This window comes from Salvia splendens, chromosome 8 (assembly GCF_004379255.2).
Source record: "Salvia splendens isolate huo1 chromosome 8, SspV2, whole genome shotgun sequence".
Lineage (NCBI taxonomy): Eukaryota > Viridiplantae > Streptophyta > Magnoliopsida > Lamiales > Lamiaceae > Salvia > Salvia splendens.
This window is the reverse complement of record NC_056039.1, coordinates 31,311,592-31,333,395: the sequence shown is the minus strand read 5'-3', so window position 1 is coordinate 31,333,395 and position 21,804 is coordinate 31,311,592. Positions and strand designations below refer to the sequence as shown.

The 21,804-nt window shown below is 41.8% G+C and overlaps 1 protein-coding gene across 2 annotated transcripts; it reads right to left on the bottom strand.

Moving 5' to 3' along the window:
- Positions 1-650: 650 nt before the first annotated feature.
- LOC121744777 (probable LRR receptor-like serine/threonine-protein kinase RFK1) lies at positions 651-7,240 on the bottom strand. Of its 2 annotated transcripts, none has more exons than XM_042138413.1 (24): positions 6,957-7,240; positions 6,228-6,402; positions 6,073-6,144; positions 5,926-5,994; positions 5,768-5,839; positions 5,570-5,641; positions 5,415-5,486; positions 5,273-5,344; positions 5,112-5,183; positions 4,926-5,006; positions 4,774-4,845; positions 4,553-4,618; positions 4,323-4,388; positions 4,141-4,203; positions 4,016-4,063; positions 3,857-3,900; positions 2,911-3,287; positions 2,639-2,834; positions 2,383-2,526; positions 2,176-2,294; positions 1,894-2,104; positions 1,572-1,812; positions 1,339-1,489; positions 651-1,227 (listed from the first exon to the last, which is right to left on the bottom strand). In XM_042138413.1, exons 1-24 carry the CDS (start codon positions 7,054-7,056, stop codon positions 847-849), a joined length of 3,036 nt encoding a protein of 1,011 aa, XP_041994347.1. In that variant the 5' UTR covers positions 7,057-7,240; the 3' UTR covers positions 651-846. The 2 variants fall into 2 exon arrangements, with proteins under 2 accessions (XP_041994347.1, XP_041994348.1); XM_042138414.1 differs by having other exon boundaries at positions 4,935-5,006.
- Between the last annotated feature and the right edge of the window lie 14,564 nt (positions 7,241-21,804).

Genomic DNA, 21,804 nt, shown 5'->3' with positions numbered 1-21,804 from the left:
TATTAATTGGGTTGTAAGTTTGTGACTTTCCGAATTTATTTTAGGCCAAGTCCCGTGCCGTATATATAATAAATGGGGTTTAGCCTTTAGGAATAGCATAATTTTATTGACAAATTCAAATTTATACGTCATCAAATATTACTCCCAAATTTATTTTTTGTGTACTAACCGTATGTCTCCCAAATCTTTTCAAATAAACAGGGAAATGTCAAATGTGAAGTCTAAAAAAGGTTGAAAATGACAAAAATCTGGCAAATGATATTTTTATTATAGACCACAAATATGCATATGCAAATGCAATTATTCAGTAACTTTTTTTTTATAGTTCATTCTGATAAATAAGGAGCATCTCAACATTGTTGTGACATGGAAATTTTTTCACATGAATTAATAATCATCGTCAAGCGATCAAGAAAAAGTCGATAGGCATAAACGATAATACGAGACAACCATACAAATATATTAAGTACTTAATTAGGTACTAGAACTTTGATTTAATTATTTATTTAGTAGCAATGATTCAAGTCCACATATTCTAGAAATCCTAAATAGTTGTGACTATAGCTTAAAATTATAAAAAAAATCTTAGTAAAAGTAAGTAGTCTAGTACTATTTCAGATTAACAAGTTCACATAAAATAGACCACAGTATAAATGTAACAATTGAAGTGATTGTCCGTCATGAATGAATATAGAGCAGCTGGTTCAATAATTTGTACAAACAGTATAAATAAATAACCTCTCCCGCCAAAAAAGTAAAAAAATAATTTCAAACTTCTACAATATCACATCTAACTATAACTTACTAGTTGTTCATTTACAGCATGAAAATAGAAAGCATTCATCATCAAGGTATACTACCTTCACTGATTTCATTAAAACCAGAAGTGGATGAAGAGTATGCTACACCTGTTCGTATCGTCGATGAAACCGGCGACTCCCCCCACGTAGCACTGCTCAAGCTCCGCCTCTCCCGGTGAAAGTCTTTCATGGCTTTGAACCTCACGTCGTTAGTGTATGTGCTCCCTTCGGGCGTTCCAACGGGAATGTCCATTTTGTGCTCGAGCATCAGAACGACCTCTGACATCGTTGGCCTCACCGATGGAGTTGCATTCGTGCACAGGAGAGCTATTTTTACCACCATCTCTATCTCCTCTCTGTTGGCACCAGTATCCAATCTCGGATCAATGAGTTCATCGATGTGCTTGCTCTCGTTCAAGTGGCTCGCCTACAACGCCAAAGAAAGTAGCAGTTTGAGAAGGATCATCATACTTATCACTCAACGTAAACGTCCCATTAGCAGACGAAAACAATCCCTTGAAAAATAAACGGTTCGTACCCAGTATAGAAGGCAGACGAAATTGTGACTAGGCATGTAGTTGTTGTTGCTTTTTCCGCTGACTATTTCCAGAAGCACGACTCCGAAGCTGTAGACATCTGCTTTGTCGGTTAGATAACCCCAAAGTGCATATTCAGGGGCCATATATCCTCTGCAAAGGAAGGACGAGCACGCTTATTAGTGTCTTGGGAAGCCAGGGAGAGAGGTTCACCAGCATAATTAGATGAACTTACATTGTTCCAGCAACTTTTGTGCTAATGTGCGTCTTCTCGTCTTCATTAAGACGAGCCAATCCAAAATCAGATATTTTAGGATTTAGAGCGCTATCCAGCAGCACATTAGTGGCTTTGATGTCTCGATGGACAATTTTCAGCCTTGATTCGTCGTGGAGGAAAGCTAACCCTTTTGCAATTCCGATGCAGATCTGGAACCTTGTTGGCCAGTTTAGTATCATGTGACTTCTTCCATTTGACTCTGAAATGTAGTGTTTGTTAACTAAAACATCAAAGGTGGAAAGTATGCGAATTAAATTAGGGAATAAGCATATATACGCACCGAACAAAGCGTGTGCCAGGCTATTGTTTTCCATATACTCGTACACCACCAGCAACTGATCGCCTTCAATACAGCATCCGTACAGCTTTACAAGGTTCTGGTGCTGTAAACAAGAAATCATGCCAATCTCATTCAAAAACTCACGATTTCCTTGCCTTGATCTAGACGAGAGTTGCTTCACAGCAATTACAGTACCATCAGGCAGTTCACCCTGCACCAGAACGTCGATCAGGAAAAGCCAACATCTAGAAAACAATGTTTTCGTGAAAAAGAGCAGAGCACCTTGTATACTGAACCAAAACCACCTTCTCCAATTTTATTTGCAGCGTCAAAATTGTTAGTAGCAGTTCGAATCTGTTTGAGGGTCAAGATGACTGTTTGCAGTTCTAGACCTTCAAGATCTGTACGGAGAAAGTCATCGAATAAGCCTTCAACTTTGAGTTGCAATCCACCACATCTCAGATATGAATAAAAAATCCAATGACTTACCATTTCTACCATGTTTTCGACCTGTTAAGTAACCTTTCCACCAAAGGATTCCCAATATCGCGAGAATAACAAACACTGTCAAAACTGCAGCTACTACATATGCAGTTACATGCTTCTTGTTTCCCGTTGAACAGACTTTAAAAGCTGCACATGAAGAAATAGAAAAAAAGATAAAATGAAATCTTCAAGTACAAAAAGTTGAAATAAGACATGTTTTGAAGTTGAGGATGCAGAAAATTCTAATGGAAGTACTCACTTGGATCAACTGAGATAGCTGATATAAGAGAACCATAATCCCCTCTGTTGGGAATCCGGGTAGTCCCTTTTCCAGCCCAGTAAAACCGGATCTCCAATGTATTATCAGTCACGTTGGTACTAAACTTTCTTACTACAGACTTTTGAGCTCCATGAGCCTCATCTTCAATGTCGAAGTTTTCATGCACTAATTTCTCCTGGTGCACAAACAGTATCAGAAAATTAGTGAAGGATCTTGGCAATGTAAAAAACTCTATAGTATATTGAACCAACCTGAATGTATATATCAAACATCCGCTTCCCCAGACTGTAATATGAGCTGTTGTTGTCTGTGAAAATTATCTCCGCAAAGTGCAGGCTTACATTATATTCCCCATTCTCCAAGCAATAATGGAAATACGTAAGTGAAAGAGGGCTAAGTCGGGCACTACTGTACAAATCAGTGAGATTTGGCGTAGGAATGTTGACTGCACGTGATTTCTGGTAAGAAGGTTCATCTAAGAAGTCCCCGGTGCTAACAAAGCCCCAGTAGTTGGTGCTTAAATATGTTTCAGCATCAACTCCACCATCACCTTCATATATAACTTTTCTGTCGGTTTCTTTGACGCGCAAGTCATACCCACCACAATTAACTTGCAACGAACATTTATCTGTTAGAGGCCAAGTCAACATTCTTGGTTACATATGCTGCATAATACAGAGATAAAAGAGAAGTTTTACAACTTTAATCACTAAAATGTGAAGGAGCCTCACAGATTACTTAGTAATTATTTTAAGAATATGTTCAAGGTATATCATTTTGTATACTTGTTAAAAAATACAGAGAGATTTCCGCAGTCGAGTTTTTTCCCATCAATATAAGAATTGGCTAAGAAAGAAGGATAAAGAGTTTATACTATAGAAGAAAGTGGAAAAAAAATAAAACAAAATGATAATACTATCTATTCAACAAGGGAAGAGAAGCAATGAATTTGAAACAGAAAGTGAAACAAAATAATAATTTTGCTTCATAGTGCTGACCAAAGTGGAAGAAAAGGTTGAGTACGTTTCATGTTTTTACAAGATCTTTACGATATCCAATATCAGAACTATTTAAAACTTCGACCAGACTTTCACCGAATTACATGTACTGGAACATTTGAGCATAAATAAGTCAAATCCAGGGGCAGGCTATGCCTTGAGTTTTAATTTTAACAATAGAGAGGAATGAATTACTTACATCTGGGGCAGACTACATCTTTTATGCAAGGGAGAGTTCGTTTTCTGTTGAAGTTTAAGAGTAGGCATAAGGTACAAATTGAGTATATACATAACTTGACCTTTTCTGTTGGTCAAACTATAAAATAACTAAGAGTGGGTGGAATAAAATGCATCTTACAATGTATCCGGTGCAGATGAGCCTTTGAACAAGTTTACGTTTCGATTCCTGTGCCAGAGAAACATAGAGAAAATGATATGTTTCCATTTACTATATGATAGGGAAAACTCAATGGTTTTTCTTACATGTCTAGCCGACAAGCAGGCTCCTCAGGGCCGTCCAAAGTAAAATTGTTGTAGGAAAGATCACTGCATATCGATAATCCATATGTTACAAATTTCGTAAATACAAGTTATAGAATATTCATGCACACAAGCTGGAAAAGGAAGGACTATAGAGTGTTATGAAATATGAACATAAAACGTACATATTGCCTCCATCCTTCAAAAGTGTGTCAGGTATCTTTCCTCTCAGCCTGTTTCCGGTCACAAACCTGTTGACAGGAAAGAAAACACTCGCCTGATCAGAGCTATGGTTCTTTCAGATTGAAGAATGCAATAAGTTCAAGAAAAATTTCACTGAGCTGAAAGTGGTGCAGGATAAAGGGGATGTGGTAAGAGTAGATGAGTTGAATTAAGTTTATAATCTTGCACTCACACTACTTTAAGATTTCTAGCGATGTGGCTAGGAATCACGCCGTCCAACATGTTGAAACTGACGTCCCTGTCAATACCATAGACAACAAACTAATGAACTATGGGAAAATATGCAAAAGTCACTTATAATAGTTACTTTAACATATTCATTCCTCTCAAGAATAAATTTCACGTTGAGCAATAAAAGAACTTGGTATTCAATGAAGTAGTTAGGTTACTCACAACATATCCAGAAGTCTAAGCTTCCATATATATGCAGGAATTTCACCAGTAATTTTGCAGTTTCTCAATATCCTGTCCCAACAACGAAATCGCCTTATTCTTTTATAAAGAGTGAGAAATCAACCAGGAAGAATTTCAATATTCTCGGTTACTCAGAATACAATGATGTTAGGGCTGTAGTGCTCCTCAGCAACGGAAATTCCTGGGACGGCCCTTTTAGGTCGCTAATCCTCCTGTGCATTAAAGTCCCATTAGAATACTTATCAAAGTTAACCAAATAGAAACATCCAGTGAGGAAATAGTAGATGAAGGACAACTCAGGAATGTTGTGTACTCACAGATTTTCTAACATATCAAGAAGAGTTATGTTCAAGGGAATGGGCCCCTCCAGTCCACTAGCAAACATTTCTCTTCATTGGTGTTAAAAAATAAATGTTAGTAGAAAACTATGAGGTGCTATCTATGCACTCTCTACTGCAAGGGTACATAAAGATCTCACAAATTTGTAAGTTGCTTCCAGTTCTTAATGAAGTCCGGTATTGGTCCACTTAGGTTGTTGTCATTTACCCTACTGTAGTGCAAAAAGAAACTGTTAAAAGCACTAGAGAATTCGAAAGGAACAAATAAATTGAAGAGCTTACAAATCTTTTAAATTCATCAAATTCGCAAGTGAATTCGGCAGCTCCCCTGTCAGAGGGTTGGAGGACAAGATCCTGTAGTTCAGAAATGTAGTCAATTAAAAGCATCCAATTTGAAGAAGTAAATAATACAGCTCATAAGAAACAAGAGATCTCACAGATTCGTTAAATTTGTCATCCTTCCGATGTCAGGAGGAATGCCCCCCGAGAATTGGTTTCCCTCGAGGTTCCTGATCCACACAATAGTGCAGAACCAAGAAAAGCTTGTTAATTATTTTGTTTGCTAAAATTTGGTGAAAATGCAAGTAGTTATAATAAGCACCAAAGTAGAGAAAAAAAATAAACTGCTTACATACAAGTATGTAAGGCTAGTAAAGTTTGCCAGATACTTTGGTATTTGTCCAGATAAACGGTTTACGAGTACAGAGCTGCAGGAATTTTCAAGCAAGTTGTCGGTGATCAGATAAACACTGATGTATTATAGCAAAATAACAGGCGGACATATACAACTTACATAAAATTCAGTTGCATTGAAGCCCACTCTTCCGGAATTGTGCCAGTTAGGAGATTGTAGGCAACATCACTAAAAATTAAAAAACAGGAAACAATGTGTATATAAATACAAAGTCGAAGTAAAGCTGAAATTGGAATAGGTTCTTACACATGCTGGAGGTACTGAAGCTTTACAATTGACAATGGAAGAACTCCAGGAAGATTGTAACCCTTAATCACACTGTTGAAAACAAGAATGAATTCATTATAATACAGTCAAATGCTGGGAGAATTAGAGTGAATGATACGAAATGAAAACCATACAGTGTCGTAACATGGCAGACGGTGTTGTTGTTATAATTGCAATTGCATTCAACATAACCATCAGAGTTTGGTGGAGCAGTTTGTGAGATCCCACCCATCTCCAATTCACATAAATCAGCATCGAACGTCCAATGTACAGCGCCCAACTCGTTGGCTATCTCTTTGAAGACATCAACTATGGACGAAAAACAGAACACCACCACAAAATGAACAAGTGATGCACAACAAAAATAGAGAAAGCAACCAATCCAAAGACATCAACTATATTCCTTGTACCATAAAATTCATTCCAGTCCTAGTAGATAGTGGTTCCATTTGTAAAACAAATCTACATAATTATGCAAACAGCAGACAATTACTTCATATTCTTACACAAACTCATTATACACTGGTAATGAAAAATACATACAGAAGTTTTTCTACCAAACGATAGCCAATTACTTCAGTTTCTCATCAGATTGTGCGTGCACTAAAATTTACTGTACAACAATTCTTTCTGGTTTACCAAGCCCGGAAATTCAATATCCAGGTTCTCAAGTGTGAATAGTAAAAAAAAAATCAAAGAAAAGGTTTTCTAGTATATCTGAGTAATTCCCTTCCTTTGATCAATAAAATATTAATTCCTCAGTTCAATCAACCAAGTAAACGAAACAGTAAACCAATCTTGCTTCTGGAAAGTGTTCAAAACACTCATACAAATAAAATTGAAGAAGAAAAGCAGTTACTAACCTTCTTCCTGCGGCACCCGCTGCGACTCCGACAACCTCAAAAACGAGTAACAGAAAACCACAACAGCCCAACAAAGATGCGAACTTTTCCCCACCAACATCGTTCCCAAGCATCAAGATGGAAATTCCAGTTTACAGTCTTAAATGTGAAGCAATTATATACACATAATATCTGACTGGGTCTGGGAGAGCGAATGCAAAGTTAGCAAAGGAAAACAACAGGCATGAGCAAGAGCATGATTGATGTAGCGGTAACAAAAATACAGACTTTGTATCGAATATTTATAATCCTACTGTCGCTGGGATTGGATTTTGTTTTTCCGTACTTGAATATCTATATACGTATTTTGGCTCTCTGTTATTTTTGTCGGTACCTGATATTGCAATATTCAACCACACTTGCTTTGAATTTTCAAATTAAATCAAAAATATGAAGGTAATATTTGTATCGAGATTAGTTATCCGAGTAATAACAGATTCATATAACACAACTAGTGGAGTCGGACATAGTAAAATTGTCGCTAAACAATGGAAGGCGGCATTATTTAACGATGGAATTGACAGCCACGATCCCACCTAAATCCGCTATTGATCTTAACCATTTTCGAAATCTAGATAGCGAGTATCACCTTAGCAAAATTAAAATAGATATTATTTTATAATCACACTTATTATTTGTCTCCATTTAAATGTATTCACATTTGTAGAATTACAGTCAATTTTTAAAATATACTACATATTGTCTCTAATTATAAGACAATAATATAGACAATATTATCCTTTTGATGGTGCAAATAATTGGATAGGATTTGGATTATAAAAGCAATGCTTTCTTTCACCTAACCATTTCTTTTATATTTTCTCAAAATTGTGGATTGCTTCCGGGTGGTGTGGGCACATAGATATAAAAAGTTTGCTGCATTACATTTTGTTGAGCTCCACTCAAAGATCAAACAAATAAATTTTGTCATTCTTTACAATATTAAAAGGTTTGGAGATGGGAAAGGTTTATCCCATTTCACTCTATGAAAATGTAAAAAAGTTGAAGTTCTATGAGTAGCAAGAGTAATGAAAAAGAAGGGTGAAAGTTTCAAATGCACTCGTGCTCTAACCAATATATTAATTATTGTAGATTCTTTTTTAGCTTACAGTAGTATTTTGTTAGAGTTTTCTTTACTTAATAAATTATTTTAAAGAACTTATATGCTCGGTCAAACACCCTCATTATGTTATGCTTTATATTTATTTAAGCAGAAAAAATTTTCAAGGCAAGATATGTGTTATTTGTGCTTCATTTTAGAACTCAAGTCAAGATTTTGAATTTATCAGTTTTGCAAAGTAGGACAGATGTAACAAGGTGGGGCTATAAATGTATTGAACATAACCGCAAGTATATGTATTGAATTTTCAAACAAATTCTTTAATTTCAGCCACGGTCTGGCGGCTTAACTTTGGATTATTTCTTTTCTTTTAATGTGCATTTACATTAATTTTCAAAGCGTTTTGAATAGATCTACTTACTTTTCAATACTTTTGAAGCACATTAATTGTTTTTTAATTTGACTTGATTTAGTTTAAAGTATGTACTTTACATATTCATATCTATCTCCTTGAAAACTTGGAAACTAATCAACCAAACAAGATTGTTTTGAGTGCTTTCTACTTATGGGTGGCAAATCGTGCGTGTCGGGTCGTTATCATGTCGACACGATAACGACACGAACACGATAACAACAAACACGAACAGGACCTGTTAAGAAAATCTCAAACATGAACACGAACACGACCCGCTACCCTCTGACACGAACACGGCACGAACCCATTAACGACACAAACCACTTCGGGTCAACACGACACGATAACAACACGTAGTGGAAAGTGATTAGATATTTAAATGATTTAAATGAGATATGATCATATGAGACTATGAGAGTCAATTTAATAAATATTAAAAAATAAAAATAATAAGAATTAATAATATTAAAATATTATTTGTTAACGGATAACACGAACCCGACACGAACACGACACGAACACGTATTGTTAACGGATTACACGAACACGATACGAAATTTTCGTGTCCTTAACGGGTCGACCCGATAAGGACATGAACCCAATAAGCTCTGACTCAACCCATTAATTTCGTGTCGGTTCATGTCGTGTTATCGTGTCGTGTCAAAAATTGTCAGCCTTATTTCTACTTAACAATATTAAGTTATGCCATATTTAAGTATTTAATCGTTTTCTTTTCCAAAGTATGTTAAGCGTTGACAATTCGACAGTATTGTTAACAAACTGTTAAGATGTTGTGTCATAACTACTATTTATTTATAAATACAATTCCATGAATACATATGATGTAGAGAAATCATAAAAGACATGTGTACGTTAAAGCGTATGAAAGTAACAGAGATGCTCTTTCGTACGTATGCACAGAAATTGATCAATGCAAGCGCTCGGTCAAGACACCATGCTTCTTAAGTCCACTGGAGCACAGGATCCAGGAACTCAAGAGAACATACAGTGCTTTAGTCGTTGGGCACTCTCAACTCCCCTTTCAAAAAATAATATAAATCCCTCAACCCGAATACTATGAATTAGTATAGGGAAGTGGGGTCGATCCCACAGAGATGGACTCGCAAAGTAGTGCTCAGAGGCTTTGGACAAACAAATGGCTGCTGCCACGCAAAAGGGTTGAGAATTTTAAACTAACTCTAGACCTAGGCAGGAAATGTAAATGCTAGACCTAGGACATGTTAAACTTGTAAATTCAGACTTCAACAGCAAGAAACATAACCACTTCCTAGACAGTGTAAACAACTACCTAATCTAGCTAAACAGAAGATAACTGAAAGTGGGGATCATAATTCCAAAAGTGGCAAGTACGGAAAAAAACTGCAGATAACAAACTCTGACGCTAGCTCGCAGCGAAATGTATCCTCTCAACCGAATTAAACTTGCAGATGAACAAAACAGAGCACAAAGCGAGATTCGACAGAATATAGAAATTTGGTCGTCGGAAACTTGCCACAAAACGGAAACACATCAGATCTGCGTACACTGGACGGAATGAAAGAAAAACTCGTAAACTAAGCATGAAAATCAGATCGAAACTACTCAGATTCACGTCAGAATACTTGATCCACTCCGGATCCAAGACATCCGAACCCAACAACCAACAAATCCAGCAAATCCAACCAAAGTTCTTCCACAATCCAACTCCAACTTCCCAGATCTGACCATTAACCTATAATAACTCAGAAAACAGCTGCGAAACGCATCCAACTCAGACAATTTAAAACACCAAAATCTCAATAAACGAAGCAATCAAACTAGAAATCAACACAATCACCATAACGGAAAATCAAACTTGCATTTAAACCAGAAACTATTTGGTGAAAACAGAGAACCGAGCTTCGAACAACGAAGCTCGGCAGAGTAAGTAAAATACGGAAAGCGGAAAATAAATTGTTTCTTCGCTCCTAACAAGAGCGGTGTTACACCATATCGGAAGCTAAGATGAAACCCGAACGTGTGAACTGAGATCTCCTCAAACTAGTATCAAGTGTGTGTGTGGGAAAGTGAACTAGGCAACAAGCTGTGGTGAGGTCTCCACCGAGAAGATCCCTCCAGCTTGCATGCTTCTGCCTTTTATAGATGCGGACATAGCCCTTGAGTCTTCGTAGAAATCCATATTCTACCCTTCAACTCTAGAGCTTCCTCCGTCGAGCAATTCTCTTCATAATCGTTCACTAAATCGCCAGTTCCTCGACCTTGTGATTTTTTGGTCTTCTTTCTTGGACCTGGCGAATTCCTTTACACACCTGGCTTAAAACGTGCGTTAGCCCCAGTAAAATCACGAATTAAATCCCTAGACCCATGCATGAAATTAGCCTTATCAAACTGCTCACACTTAAACCATGCTTGTCCTCAAGTATGAAAGACAAGAAAAAGAAATAAGGCGAATTTCAATGCACGGTCCCCCCAAGTACTATTCCACAAACAAAACAGGCTCCTAGACCTAGACAACTACAACACGAAACACATAAAAATCACAAAAGAAAAGAAAACACATAAGCGCATAAACTGGTATTTTCCTAGCAGCCATCCCCACAAGTTTAAGGTCAATCCAAGCGTTTACAGCCTCAGATTCCTCCCCCTCCCTTCTTCTGTCTAGTCAAGTTGTCAGTTCGTCAAGATAGCCTTTTGACTTCCCAATTGTTAGAATCACTCGATCACTCATTCCTCACCAGGGATGTTAGGATCGAATCGCTCTTAAGTTAAAGTTACACCACTGATGCGTCGGGTTATGAGAGTTTCTCCTTCCTACAATCCTCCTTGTACTTTTATTTCCTGGGTCAGGTTACTACTGCTTCCTGCCCCTTAAAATTTTTTTTTTTTTTTTTTTTCTCTGGACTTCGTCCAGCTTATACCTCCTTTTCCTGGACTTCGTCCAGCTTATACCTCCAGAACCCTATTCCCAATTTTTTCTCCTTCGGACTCTTCTCCCTAAACATCCAGTGGCGGCCCCCTTTTTATACATGTTAGCTCAAAGTGTTTTGGCTTATAACTCACTTTTATAATAGGGCTGCACAACTAGGTTATCTAAGGCATCCTCTATCGTTCTTACTTCATCCAACTGACTTTGATTTATTAAGAGAAAAGGATTCACAAATTAGCATGTATTTTCTCTTCAATTACTCTCCCTAAGGGGCTTTTGCTATTTATTATACCAGTTATACAAACACAGAACCTAAAAAAAAACTGCAAACTCCTAGGCCTAACAGAATATGTACAAGACACTAACTACACTAACTGTTTCCCCCCCTCCCGCTTCATCCATGCTTGACCCCAAGCAATCCCAATGAAGTGGAAAACAGGACAGTTAGTGGCGACATGAAACGAACACAACAAAACACAAACTTCTCACACTCAGACCAAGCATTGGGCTGAGTGGGAGAAGGGACAACATACAACACGAAACATCTTATGACATACAACCCCTTCTCACACTTAGACCAAAGATTGGGCTAAGTGTGGAAGGGTTCAACACGTATATACAGAACCTAGCATGCTGGCAGGTATAAACAGAAATAAAAACGAAAGCACTTTGAAAGAAAAGAAAGAAAAAGTTACTTGGGTTTGAGGGGAAATTTAATTCGGTGTCTGGCCCCCGCGGGAGCCAAACTTTGGTGGCACCGTCGGCTGGGTCACCTTTGCTTTCTTACTGGCCGGCATCTCCGGCTTCTCTGGTCTGTCATCAGTGGGTCGGGGTATGGCTGTTCTCAGGATCACGGGTCTAGCAGAAGAGGGGGTGGTGTGAGGCCTCGGGCCTTGCGATGGCTTCTGCGCGGATACACTTCCTGGACTCGGCGTTGTAATGTTGCCGCTAGACCCAGGAATAATTTCTGATGTATCTGGGAACTTTTTGTGCAGCCATTTCAGCATTGTCGTCATTAAAGCAACACCCTCCGCCATCTTGTTGGTTTGCTTAGTTGACGAAGCCACCCAATCGGTGATACGCCCCCTCAGGACTGCGGCCTCTTCCCTGCTTCTTCCGAATTCCCTTCGGATCTCGGGCATTTCCTTGCGTACCCCGTCGATTCCTTTCCTTACCTCCTCAACTTCTTTCTGCACTCCCTGAACCATTAGCCTGACTTCGTCCTCAGCGGCTTGATCCTTTACCTCCACACCATCGGGTTCCTGCTTAATTTGTGCCTCTGACTTACCGACCTCATAAAAACACACCTCCTTCCCTCGGGCGATCAGCAACCCCTTGTTGAAAAAGAAGTCGAAATTGAAGACTTCCGGAGCTGAGCACATTTTTACTTCACGGCAGGCCTTGCTGATTTTGATTACAACGTTGCGCTGCAAATAGGCCCCGAAAAGATGGCACGTGTACAGATGCCTGGACGGGTTGGAGGTGACTTGATGGCAGGCCTGGGCTAACCAATAACCCAGATGAACTCGTACTCCTGTAGCCATGCACCACGTAAAATATAGGTCGGCGGTCGTCAGGGCGTTGTTGGCAGTGCCCATCAAGTTGTAGCTGACAAAAGTTTGGGCGAATCGCAGGACCCGATTCTCTATATGGTGTGCCTTCGAAAAACTTGTTTTAAATTGACCCACTCTTGAGTGAGTCAAGAACTCCCACGCGCCTTGTGCCTGAAATCCTGGCGTCAACTTCGGCGGACCAACCATTCTGTCGTTCCACAGGCCCTCATCATCTTCTGTTCTCGTTAGCAAGCCCATCCGCAAGGTCCACTCCCGGATACTCATCCTATGTTCTTCATTAAAAAGCTTGAAAGTTATGGATTCTGTATCCAAGTCGGCAGTGGATTTGAACCGGAATGTGGAGAAGAATTCACGGGCCGCGTCAACCGGAACTTCGAAAGTGCTGTGCTTTAGTAACCAATCAAAACCGATTGCATCTATAAACCCCCTGAACTCATCGTTAGAGCTAATATGTTTGAGTTCCGCCGGGTGGTACATTTTTCCGGACTTCGCCACCTTTCCCTCAGCACTCTTTTCCTTGTATACGGCCACACGTTTTGGATCGTCAAATTTTCTCATATCATCTAGCAGCTCCCTTGTAACCCAAATTTCCGTCGGCTCAAAGTTCAGAACATCTTCTTCTTGCTCCTCCTCTGAATCACTGGACCTGGCAGGACTCTCGGGCTCTGTGGCGTATGGTACCTTGGCGGGTGGAGGAAGTGGAGATTCAGTAGATTTCCCCCTCGCCTTCTTGGTCGAGGAGGAAGCAATTTGTTTCCCTTTCCTCTTTTAGCCGTCGCGCGGCGCCCTTCCTCTTCACTCTCCCTACCACTCGGTCTGGGAGAGTCTTCCTGCTCAGACACGGCTGTCGCTAGGTCCAGCGTTTCCTTATCCTTTTGTTGTGCGGATTCGTCAATGTCATCAAGTATACTTCGACGTGTCCGTCTCCTTGTTCCCCTTAGATTTAGCTGCGAATCGGCCTCCTCAGGGACCTCAGTTAGATCCACTATCATGTTGAGTCCTGCATCAACAGTTTCTTGAGCATCCTCAGAATCGAGTGCTCCACCTTCCTCTGCTAATAATGGGGTTGCCCCCGCGATATAAACAGGGGTTTCCAACCCCTTAAGATTTCCTTCAGGTTGGGCATCAGTGCCCACAGACTTGTCGGGAGTCCTTCCCGCAACAACATCTTCCTCAGCAATTTGGGCTTCATCGCCCTCAACTACTTCTAGGGTTTCCCCTTCCACATCCTTCTCAGAAATTAGGGCGGCTTCGCCCACTTGAACATCATCACCATCAACAACGGCATCCTTCTCAACAGACGCCTCCAGAACAGGGGTTCCCCCCTCAACATCCTTACTAACAGTGATAGCGGTGTCCTCAACTACCGCCACAAGAACATTTACCCCCTCAACAACACTTTCCACTAAGCCCACAGCAGAAATATCATCACCTCCATCCTTTAAAACGGGGATTTCCCTCTGAGAAGCAGAAACTAACCTGGGTTCACTTACGGCCAATAAATTCAGTCCCGCGGCCAGATCTGTCTCTACTTCGCGAATTTCCGCAATGGAAGGTTCTGGAACGGCGGGTACTGTAATGTCCTCCGGCCTGGTGGTGGTTTCTGGGACTGTGTCCTGTGCAGAGGTGGTTTCTTCTGGAATAATGGTAGCAGCCTCCGGTGCGGTTTCTTGTACAGCAGTGGGCGGTGTCTCGACAACCTCCGGTTGTGTCACGGTGGTTGTTGGACCGGCTGGCATGGTTTGTCCCATTGCAAACATCGCGAACGCTTGCATCGCTTTATCGGCCCCTCCGAACTTCTGAAATAGTTCATTCATAAACTCCGCCGCACTCTTCTCGGTGGATCCAGAGGCGCTGCTAGCTTCTTGTTTGTTATCCATGGTATTCTGCAGAAATTTTTGAAAAGAAATTTGTGCGAAATTTGCAGATTAGGGTTAGAAAGAGAGAGAGCGAAATTTGGGGTTTTTTGATTTGAGAGAGAGAATATTTGGAGAGAGAATGAGTAAAGAGAAGATAAGAATGCCAAAACCGATTATAGTGTAGGCATGGGAGAGGACATCTTTCTTTTGCAGGCGGTGGCAGGTGGTGACGCTAGCGACCGTACGCCTCCCCATAAAGTGCCATGTGAAATCCGAACCGGTGCCAATTCCCTCCAAAACTCCTTTACCCCACAATTCCTTGCTCAAGTAAATCCCTACTGCCAAAACACACTAAAAGAAAACATCAAACTAAAAAGAATGAAACGCCAAACTCCCCGGGCCTAGGATATGACAGCATCAAAATCATTCCCGATGGGTCTGGTGTTTCGAAAATATTTTTGAAAATTTTTTTTTTTTAAAAGAAAGCAATTAAATATTTACAAAATTTGTTTTTAAGTGTTCTCAAAATTTCCTGGATCAGGGTATGGTCAAACTTTTAAGTGCTAGACCCAGGAGATATTCTAAGAACACTTCCTTCCTAGACTGGTTAGGTGATATCAAAGAGTGCTCGTAGTGGCACTTCGTCCACTACACACAACTCCGAGCTATCCCTAAAGACCTTTATCCTATGTCCATTGACAAGAAAGGGTATGGAATTTGGTGCACTTCCCTGGATTTCAACTGCTCCGTTTGCTCGAAGTCCCACGATAATGTAAGGCCCAATCCATTTAGACTTTAACTTTCCAGGCATCAACTTGAGCTTGGATTGAAACAAAAGGACTTTCTGTCCTACCCTGAGTTCCTTGACCCGGAGATTTTTATCATGCCAAAGCTTAGTTTTTTCCTTATACCACATGGCAGATTCATAAGACTCAAGCCGTAACTCTTCCAGTTCCTGGAGCTGCATCTTCCTCTCTTCTTCACAAGCCTGCGGGTTCATGTTGATCTCTTTGACCGCCCAGTATGCTCTGTGTTCGATTCCCACGGGCAAGTGGCACATTTTTCCGAATACCAACCTATATGGTGACATACCAATAGGTGTCTTATAAGCTGTCCTATAAGCCCATAATGCATCATCCAGTCTCTTACTCCAATCCTTCCTAGACGGGTTCACCGTTTTTTCGAGAATGGCCTTTATCTCCCTATTTGATATTTCTGCCTGGCCGTTGGACTGAGGATGATAAGGTGTAGACAACCTATGGTGGACTCCGTATTTCTTCATGAGAGCCTCTATTGTACGGTTCTTAAAATGGGTTCCTTGGTCTGAGATGACAGCCCTAGGGATTCCGTACCTGTTGAAAATGTTAGATCGCAGAAATTTGGCTACTTCTACAGCTTCGCAGGAGGTCGTAGCTTTTGCCTCTATCCATTTCGAAACGTAGTCCACCGCCACAAGTATGTATGTATTCCCATATGAAGATGGAAATGGACCCATAAAGTCCATACCCCAAACATCGAAAATCTCACAAACAATCACCGGGACTTGTGGCATTTCGTCCCTTCTAGAAATTCCTCCGGTCTGCTGACACCTTTCGCAATTCTGGCAGAATTCGAATGCATCCTTGTGTAATGTCGGCCAGTAGAAACCACTGTCTAAAACCTTCCTTGCAGTCTTCCTAGGTCCAAAGTGACCCCCACAAGCTAGAGCATGGCAATGATTCAGCACATCCCTTTGCTCCCACTCCGGAATGCATCTCCTAATTACCTGGTCAGCTCCCATTTTCCACAAATACGGATCGTCCCAAAAGTAGTATTTGGCTTCACTTTTTAATTTCATCTTCTGGGCCCGGGAAATTTCGTCGGAGCTGGGCACTTCTTTAGTGACCAAGTAATTTGCTAGGTCAGCGAACCATGGTTCTGCATTCGACTGGCATTTCCCTTTTTCAGCACCTCCTGGACCTGTCGCTGCCATTACTTCTTCAAAATCGATAGGTCTAGGAGAATCGTTAAAATAATAAAGATGTTCTTCCGGGAACGCATCAGGTATTGCTTCATCCGTCTCACCTTGGTGAATGCGACTCAAGTGATCAGCCACCTTGTTCTCCGTTCCCTTCTTGTCTCTGACTTCCCAGTTAAACTCCTGTAACAGTAACACCCAACGGATCAACCTTGGCTTAGACTCCTTCTTTGCCAGTAAGTACTTTATCGCAGCGTGATCTGTGAAGACTATCACCCTTGACCCGAGCAGATATGGTCGGAATTTTTCAAAAGAGTACACGACTGCCAACATTTCCTTCTCCGTGGTGTCGTAATTTTTCTGGGCTTGATTTAGCGTTTTTGACGCATAGAAAATCACGTAACTTTTTCCGTCAACTCTTTGACCTAGCACCGCCCCTACTGCATAGTCACTCGCATCGCACATGATTTCAAACGGCAAACCCCAATCAGGTGCTCTGATGATGGGGGCAGATACTAATCTGTCCTTCAGCAGCTGAAAAGCCTTAATGCACTCCTCATTAAAAACAAACTCAACATCGTTGTGCAACAGATGAGTGAGTGGCTGAGCAATTTTGGCAAAATCCTTTATGAATCTCCTGTAGAATCCTGCGTGACCTAGGAATCCCCTTACCTCCTTTTGATTTGTCGGGTGGGGCAGTTTTGATATCACGTCCACTTTTGCTTGGTCCACCTGTATGCCCTTTTCCGATACTACATGCCCTAGGACAATTCCTTCAGGGACCATGAAGTGGCATTTCTCGAAATTCAAGACCAAGTGCTTCTCTTGACATCTTTTCAGTACTACATCCAAGCTCGCCAGACATGAATCAAATGAATCCCCGTATACAGTGAAGTCATCCATAAAGATTTCAATGCAATCTTCCAGCAGGTCTGAGAAAATACTCATCATACACCGTTGAAAAGTGCCTGGTGCATTGCAAAGGCCAAACGGCATTCTCCGATATGCATACGTTCCGAACGGACACGTGAAAGTTGTCTTCTCCTGGTCCTCGGGGTCCACGTAAATTTGGAAATACCCACTGTATCCGTCCAAGAAACAGAAATATTGCTTGCCTGCTAATCTCTCCAGCATCTGGTCAATGAACGGAAGGGGAAAATGGTCTTTCTTGGTTGCCTCGTTCAATTTTCTGTAGTCAATGCACATCCTCCAATCGGTGACTAGCCTGGTCGGTACCAACTCATTCTTGTCGTTCCTAACAACCTGGATTCCCGACTTTTTGGGTACCATATGTACTGGGCTAACCCATTCACTGTCTGGTATGGAATAAATGATTCCTAGGGATAGCAGCTTCAATACTTCCTTCAATACCTCTTCCCTCATATTGGGATTCAATTTGCGTTGAGGGTCTCTGCAGGGTTTCGCTCCTTCATTTAGTCGAATGTGATGCATGCACAGATCAGGGCTAATCCCCACCAAGTCAGAAAGTGTCCAACCAATAGCGTTCTTGTTCCTTCGGATGACTTTCAGCAGCTCCTCTTCCTGTTCCTTGATCAAGTTGCTGTTGATAATCACCGGAAAAGTCTCATTCGCCTCAAGGTAAGCATACTTTAGGCCTGGCGGAAGTGTTTTCAACTCCTTCTTGGGAACATCTTTTTCCTGAGGCAAGGGGTTCTTTTCTGCTGCTCCAGTCGTCGTCCCCTTAGTCGACCCAGGAAGATCTTCCTTGCTTGCCCCATAAAGTGTCTCCCTCGATCTGGTTAGCTCAGGCTTGGTGCAAAACTCCAGAATTGCTTCTGCTAGCTCTTCATCTGACAACTTGCTCGTATTCATTGCTTGGCACCAACTGGCCACTTCCCTATCAACAGCATGACTCATCTCTGAGTTCTCAATCTGTCCCTGCATTAATTCAGTCTCGAGGTATTCCTGGACCAAGGGGTTAATGACATCTACGGAATGCAAATTTTCAACATCAAGTGGCTTCTTCATTGCCTCATCTATGCTGAATGTATATTTATCCCCATTGTAATCGAGACAGATAGTACCATCAAAGACATCAATGATAGTCTTAGCGGTTCGCAAGAAAGGTCTCCCCAATAATACTCCGCCAGACTCTTCAGACTCATTATCGCTCATCTTAATCACATGGAAGTCAGTCGGGTATAGGAAGTCGTGTACCTTGACTATTACGTTCTCGAGCACTCCTTCAGGGCAGATGCATGACCTGTCCGCCAATTGGATCACAACCTTCGTATCCACCATACCTACTCCCACTAACCTCTTGTATATGGACAGGGGTAACACATTTATGGATGCTCCCAAGTCACACATAGCATGCTCAATTTTTACATCGCCGATAGAAATGGGCAAAGTGAACATACCCGGGTCATTGCATTTCGAGGGCATCCTCCGCTTCTGAATCACCGCGGACACATTCTCGCCTATCAAGATTTTTCCACTAGGTCGAGCCTTCCCAGCTATAAACTCCTTGATGAATTTGCTGAAAACTGGCATTTTCAATGCCTGTAAGAAGGGTAGATTTATCTCCAGTTTCCCGAAAATATCCATAAGATCCACTGGCTCATCCCTCTTTTTCTTTGCCTCTCCTCGGTTCGGGAAAGGTTTTGGTCGTTTCCCGGTTCCGGAACATTCACCTGCTGAAGATTTATCAACTCCTCTGTTCTCTACCAATTCCGGCTCTGGATCTAGGAAAAAGGGTTCGATTGTCCTGGGCAACTGTTTCTCTAAATCTCCTGCCCGAAGTTCATCTCTAACCGCAGGGTTGCTCTCAACCGAGTCCCTTGATTCAGTGGTTGTATCCTCTATTCCCTTATCCTTAATGGGGGTCGTGACCTCTCTGTACCTCATGACCGGCCCTTCGTACTCCTTCCCAGATCTTAGTGTGATCTGGCTAATATTGGCTCTGTCAGGTGGTCTTACCGATGCAGGAATCTTGCCCTCGTTTCCCCGCATATCACTCAAGGAAGTAGCTATTTGAGACAACTGTTTGGCCAACATATCTATTGCTGCCTTCTGTTCTTGCTGCGCATCCTGAAGCTTGTGGACCACATCATTGTTCGACTGTAAATTGTTCTGAATGTGCTGCTGGGAACTGACGAGGTCGTGAACCATCTCATCAAGGTTCCTTGGTCTAGAGCTTGGCTGACTGGGACCTGGCCCTATATTCTGGATTGTTCCACTTCCTTGGCCTGGGCGAATGTGCCCTTGACCTCCTGGATTGTTGTTGAAATTACTTCCTTGACCTGGGTAAGGTGCTTTGGCATTCCTTTGATGTGGTGGTACATAAGAGTTCCCTTGATAATTCTGATTCTTGTCTCCCCAGGTCGAGTGATCTCCTTGGTTACGGTTATTCCAATTTCCTTGCCCCTCATGATTTCTCCAGTTACCCTGCCTCTCGGGCTGCGGTGCGGACTGTATACTCAATTGGGGTGCTGGCTGGCTTTGCTCATTTTCAGACCATCTAAAGTTCGGGTGATTTCTCCAGGGTGCATCTCTTTGTCTTCCTTGGTTCCAACTTCCATCAGGATTCCAACTTCCCATCGCGTTCGCCTGGGCCTGGTAATCGCCTTCCTGAGGTCCGTAATATTGCTGGAGTTGATTATCTCCTGGACCTAACATCTTAGCCGTTTCCTTTAGTGCGGCTGTATTAGTCCTTTCGATAGCATTCAGCAAGGCTTTCTCCAGCCTATCAATCCTTGCTTCAACTTTGTCATCCTCCAGCTCCCTCAATGCATTCGCAGAGCCTCTTCTCACAGCATTCCTCGTGCTGTCATACACCTTCTTGGCGTCGATTAATCTTCCCAAAATCTCTCTTGCCTCGCTTCCTCTCTTCCTTGTAAAATTCCCCCCGCTCGAGGAGTTCATCAAATCCTTAGACTCGGGAGTTGCCCCTTCATAAAACAGAGAGTATGTCTCCGCCTCTATCATCCGATGAGTCGGGCACGCGTCCAGCAATCCCTTGAACCTTGACCAGTATTGGCTCAATGACTCATCGTAATCCTGCTTGCATTCCACTATCTCCTTCTTCAGAGCGTTCGTCTTGTTGGATGGAAAGAAGTAATCTAGGAATTCCAATTTAAAGTCCCTCCAGGTGCGGATAGAATCAGGGGGTAATCTCAACAACCATGTATTTGCCTCCCCCTTTAGAGTGAAAGGAATCGCGCGCAAACGATAGTCCTCCTCTGTCGCATCATTAGGCCTCTTTTGAATGCCACACAACTTGCTAAACTCGTTCAAAAACTCGTACGGGCATTCACTCCTTCGCCCAGAAAATGTTGGCAAGACGCCTAACACATTCGTTTTGATCTCAATAGATTTCTGACGTGGGTTCATCACTATTGCATGCGCTGGCTCTCCATCGAGATGAGCCGTTAGTGACCCTATTTCTGGATCTGGGTCTGCTACGTGCGCCATCTCAACTTCCTCTTCCTCCCCTGTTTCCGACTCTGTTTCTGATTCTGGTGGGGACTCCGGATCCTTTCGTCCTGAAGATTCCCAGGATTCGTCACTCAAAAACTCAGTCGGGAACGGATCTCCCGTCGTGAACCCTGATCTGGTAGTTACGGTGGAGGCTGTATCCTTGATCTTCCAAACGGACTGACCGTGTTTCCAACCAGACGAGTTACTCCGGTAGAAGCTCCTGCTCATGCACTACAAAGAAAACGAAAAAAAACAGTAAATTAAAATTATTCGTACCAACTACTCTAAGCACTAACACAAAGTACGCCATCCATCCCCGGCAACGGCGCCATTTGAAAGCGTATGAAAGTAACAGAGAGGCTCTTTCGTACGTATGCACAGAAATTGATCAATGCAAGCGCTCGGTCAAGACACCATGCTTCTTAAGTCCACTGGAGCACAGGGTCCAGGAACTCAAGAGAACATACAGTGCTTTAGTCGTTGGGCACTCTCAACTCCCCTTTCAAAAAATAATATAAATCCCTCAACCCGAATACTATGAATTAGTATAGGGAAGTGGGGTCGATCCCACAGAGATG